At 30.8% G+C, this 5,419-nt stretch overlaps 1 protein-coding gene across 1 annotated transcript in view; it reads right to left on the bottom strand.

Annotated features, from left to right (window-relative positions):
* Nucleotides 1–2,825: 2,825 nt before the first annotated feature.
* Nucleotides 2,826–5,419, bottom strand: part of LOC106472763 — a gene marked incomplete at its 3' end in the record, with an annotated part of 44,404 nt that continues 41,810 nt past the window's right edge. The window contains exon 12 of the mRNA XM_022401296.1: nucleotides 2,826–2,881. Within this exon, the coding sequence (XP_022257004.1) occupies nucleotides 2,826–2,881 (56 nt within the window). The remainder of the gene's footprint in view (nucleotides 2,882–5,419) is intronic.

The following is a 5,419-nucleotide window of genomic DNA, read 5'->3' as shown; positions in this document are numbered from 1 at the left end:
ATAACCAGGTCTTCATTTTTTGTCTCTCGACTGTTGATGAAAACTTAACCCTACTTTTTGTTTAATATACTAATAGTACAAGTGCACTAATTTTTTATATTAAATAATGCACCTAAAAATCAGAATAATAACACACAAAACGCAGACAACGTCCTGTAACTATCAATTTTTCTGGCTTTCTAACTATGCAATAAGAACTGTTAAAAATTCATCTAAGCTCATCAATGCATTTTGCGTGGGAATAAAGTTTGAACTGGAAGTGAAATAGACAATTCTCTGTAGAGAAAACAATGTAATATAATATTAAATTGAAATCTTGGCTTTCTACTGGTTATAACTAATATAGCATTAAATGTCAGAGAGAACTATTGGTAATTTCTTAAAGAGAGGATGTTACAGATGGGTGAGGCAAAAGGGTTCTGATTTTCTAGTTTATGGCTCTGTAACCAAATAAGATTGAAGGCTATAAAAATTATGCTTTCCCTCAATAATAACAATATTATAATGAATGATTTGCATTAAGTTCCATACTTCTCAGTGGGATGATAAATGAATTAGAGGGAAGACCTAGAGAGCAATAATTATAATTATCATACTGGGGGAAACTGAAAATTTTGTTAATACTTCTAAACTTAATAATCACCCAATCTATGACTTTAAAATATCCAACCAATACTGATAGTGTTAGTATTATAGTCCTTGATGAAATATGAAAGATACTTAAAGTAATCAAATGTTATATGTGTATTACCTAATTGTTTGTTGTGGAATAAGGATCGTCCTGTAAAAATTAAAAGGTTGTATGATATTATCAATATGTAATAAAAGATGAGCTCAGACAAGCAACAGTTGGAGACCAATCAGTTAAATGTGTACTATGGTTAGGGCATTTCATATCTTCCTGTCCAACAGGCTTCAAGACATAATCCATCTGAATCCTGCACAAGTGGCTTTTCTAGTTTTTGATGATACTTCCAATATTGGATTATACTACAATAACTACAAGAAAATACAGTAAAGATTTATAATGGTTGGAGACGGCTTGAATGGGTAACGAAGAAAAACTCATGTTGACAAAACCTTGTCGAAACGATGTACATTTGCTGTTATGTTAAACTTATATTCTTCATTACCCATTCAAGCCATCTCCAACCATTATTAGTCTCAAAGTGGGTTCCTCGTCATCGAACAGTAAAAATTTGTATTATGTCTTTGGATTTAGCAAAAGCCTTTGATTCCATTTTTCATTCTTTTGTTGAACAAGCTCTTAAAATATTTCATATTAACTTCAGCAACTATATATAATCAGTTAATAAAAAAACGTTGTTTAACATATATTAGACTGAACAATATTATCATATCTAAAATTCCATCAAGTGTGAAGTCTGACAAAGGTAACCCATTACCTCCCATATTATTCAACATAGTTGTGGATGAATTACTGAGGAAAGTAAACATATTCTGTTCTTGGATGACACTATTCTCATTAAAAAAAGTAAAGTTGGAATGAAGACCCAAGCCCATGTCATCACATTCAAAATTTTATTGAACTATTATTTTATGAATGTATGTCAATAAGTTTGGTATCAAATTGTAGATTATAATTTTAGTACTATACATAAGTAAATTTATTAATTAAAAGCAAATATTAAAAACACACACCTAAACATCGATTTTTGTGTGTCACGTGGTATGTTGAATGCAGCATTGGTTCAAATTAGATGTTTGTGATGTTCAAATACAAAGTCTATAGTTTCTTACAAATTAGATACTCAACTTACTGATATTAACAAGTTAGAATATAAGAACCTCCTATTTATCAGATCCATATCTAGAAATGAGAAATAACTTATGACACTAAAGTCCAGTCCTATATTAAATTTGTATGTAAAAGTATATATTTTAGGTTAGTCAAGAGACAGGAAGTTGGGACTTGGGAAATAACTTATGACACTAAAGTCCAGTCCTATATTAAATTCATGTGTAAAAGTATATATTTTAGGTTAGTCAAGAGACAGGAAGTTGGGACTTGGGGAAATAACTTATGACACTTAAGTCCAGTCCTATATTAAATTTGTGTGTAAAAGTATATATTTTAGGTTAGTCAAGAGACAGGAAGTTGGGACTTGGGAAATAACTTATGACACTAAAGTCCAGTCCTATATTAAATTTGTACGTAAAAGTATATATTTTAGGTTAGTCAAGAGACAGGAAGTTGGGACTTGGGGTACGAACCCTTGTCATCTAACTGTTAAGAGTTGGAAGAAATAAAAAAGTCAAATGCTTCATTCTCTAATCAGTGTTAATGTATGAATGGATTAATAGGATTCCCGCTATCCTTATCTATATAGTGTTCTAAAAACATGGCCTCAATGGTTTCTGTGCTTACAGTGGTTTCGTCCGTATAGATAATCAAAGTTGGTTAACAAAAATGAAACCTTTGCCTATCAAAGAGCAACTGATGTCCTCAATAACCAAAAATTATACTTTAGGTTATTTCATGATTCTGAAGAAAAAACATTTTCCATAATATTTTTTTCTTAATTTTAGTGCAACTAATTAACTTATATGCACATTATCTATAGTCATTAAAATAAAAATTGTTTTCCTTATTATGGAAAACATTTCTATTTGAAATATAAAGTATTATTTCATGATTTGAATATCAAATACTTGAAGATATATAACTTAGTAAAAATTAAATAGTTCATTCAATTCTGTAAAATTTATTCAATTGCAAGTGAAAACCATTTTGTATTATTACTTTTACATACTGAATGAAATTACATTTTTTTAAAGAAACACAAAAAATCAAAAGATCTTACCTTGTATCGTCAGTTTCGACTTTTGTCCTCAACAATCTTATTTCTTCATTCACATGCTACACGACAGAACAAAAAATGTATATACTAATATTATATAAATACAATGAATACAAGTGTTGTGTCAAAACAAAGGTTATTACTATTAATATGGATAGTACAACAAGAATTAATTTTCTTGTACTGACTTATCCTTGTACCATGGTTCAATTATAACATTTATTTATTTCACTACCAAATGTATATTTCAATAAAAGTCAATAATACAATGTACTGATTTATCTTACTACTGTGGAGGACACTTCAATAAAAGTCAATCATACAATGTTCTGATTTATCTTACTATCATGGAGAACACTTCTACAACAGTCAACCATACAATGTACCGATTTATCTTACTATCATGGAGAACACTTCTACAACAGTCAACCATACAATGTCCTGATTTATCTCACTATCATGGAGAACACTTCTACAACAGTCAATCATACAATGTCCTGATTTATCTTACTATCATGGAGAACACTTCTACAACAGTCAACCATATATTGTCCTGATTTATCTAACTATCATGGAGAACACTTCTTGGGCAGATCACAGATAACTTATTGTGTGTTTATCTGCGGACTTACGATGCTAGAAACCGGGTTTTGATACCTGTGGTGGGCAGAGCACAGATAACCTATTGTGTAGCTTTGTGCTTAATTACAAACAAACGAGTTGTTTATGTTCAACATTTCTTAATTAGTGTGAAGTACGATCTTAGAAGATTAAGTTTCGTGTTGATTTTTTCTCTGTCTAATACCTAATTCTTAATTTTATTTCTTTACAGGCTGAAGATTTGTCTACACATACTACACAATTGTCTCAACTCTACACTCAAGTTGAAGCAATATTGTCACAATTTAAGGTTGGGAAAAGATTCAATATGTGTTAGAAACTGTATTAAAAATACTAAGGAAACATAATTTTTTAAATTTATTTTGAATTATGTGAGTAAATTCTTACAGTGCTTTACAGATATTTGAGTTGTAAGGTTTGATGTTCTCTTAGACATAAGTCAGTAAGTTGTACGATTAACTATTACTGAAGTGTCCTTCTTGATAAATCAGGACATTGTATGATTGACTGTTGTCCACAGGTATCAAAACTCGGTTTCTAGCATCGTAAGTCCGCAGATAAACCACTGTGCCACTGGGGGAGCAAAACAAGTTATCAAAAAAAAAAAAATTAAAAATCTCCACAATGGGAACTTTTTAGATTAATATTTTACATAAATATTATAGAGGAAACTCTTCGTGCCACAATGTTGATTAATAAGAACAGAATGAAGACTCCAGAGTCTTAATAAAAAACAGTTTTAAATACGATATTACTAGTTACACTAATAAAGGTACATTACTGTTGTAAAGTTCGTACCCGATATTTTGAAATAAATATTTTTTGATAAATTATTTCTGAAATTTGGTGAAATTGCTGATGAAATGAGAAAAATATAGCCGAACAGCTTACAGCTTGAGAACAAGTAATGTCACCAAACTTTAATGGCTTAATGTCAAGTTCAGCTTTATAGTTGTGAAACTTTCATGACTTCTCTCAATTACTCATCCTCAAATCAAACAAGGCTTTACTGGCATGCTTGTATCTGCCATGTCATCCATTTTGGCAATATTTAGAAAATATTGACCAATAACTCTTCATCTTATGTCTTTGTTAATTAAAACTAGAAAAAAAAATCACCTATGTAACCACTGGAAATGTATTGCTTGAGCCGTAAGACGATATTAGATTTAAGTTTATACAAGAATATATAATCCTATATAGATATTTCATGCTCTAAGTTGAAATCAGTCTGAGACCTATTGTCCTGTCTGTTGTTAGACCCAATCTTATTCCAGTAAAATGAGTTGCTATTGCTTGCAGATCTGTACTTGTTATTACTTATGAGAAAGAAGAATTTCTACATTAATTACTATTAAATGTGTCCCCCCCCCTTAAGTCACAGTTAAATCCAAGTTATCAGTATCATGCAAAATTGTCTTTTAAAACATGGTATTAGTTACCAGACAAAAAGTGATAATGGTACATCCCTATGTTCAACTAACTATTACAAGGTTTTTCACTAGTAATACTAATGTTACACCTTTTAAGATATGCTGTGCAACTCTTGATAAATCCTCAGTTTCCCAAGAATGGGCATTTTTGGAGGATTTAACAGCAATCTAATGATTTATCAATCAGTCAGAGGTGAGTTCTATGTTCCAGGGGATGGTGGCTATGGTTCTCTATATTTCTGTTGAGATCAATCACTTCTAATGTTGCCAAACCAGTTATTCTCTTGATGCTGTCTAACCACTTCATTGGCTTTCCCTTGCTCTTTTTCCTTCTAATTGTCCTGTTATTGTTAGTTTCCATCAGCAAACTTCCTTATAGTACATGTCCAAGATATCTCATCTATTATTGTTAGTTTCCATCAGCAAACTTCCTTATAGTACATGTCCAAGATATCTCACCTGTTATTGTTAGTTTCCATCAGCAAACTTCCTTATAGTACATGTCCAAGATATCTCACCTGTTATTGTTAGTTTCCATCAGCA

This window comes from Limulus polyphemus, unplaced genomic scaffold (genome assembly GCF_000517525.1).
Source record: "Limulus polyphemus unplaced genomic scaffold, Limulus_polyphemus-2.1.2 Scaffold5587, whole genome shotgun sequence".
NCBI lineage: Eukaryota > Metazoa > Arthropoda > Merostomata > Xiphosura > Limulidae > Limulus > Limulus polyphemus.
Note: the sequence above shows the minus strand (reverse complement) of the source record. Positions and strands in the feature narration are given on the sequence as shown.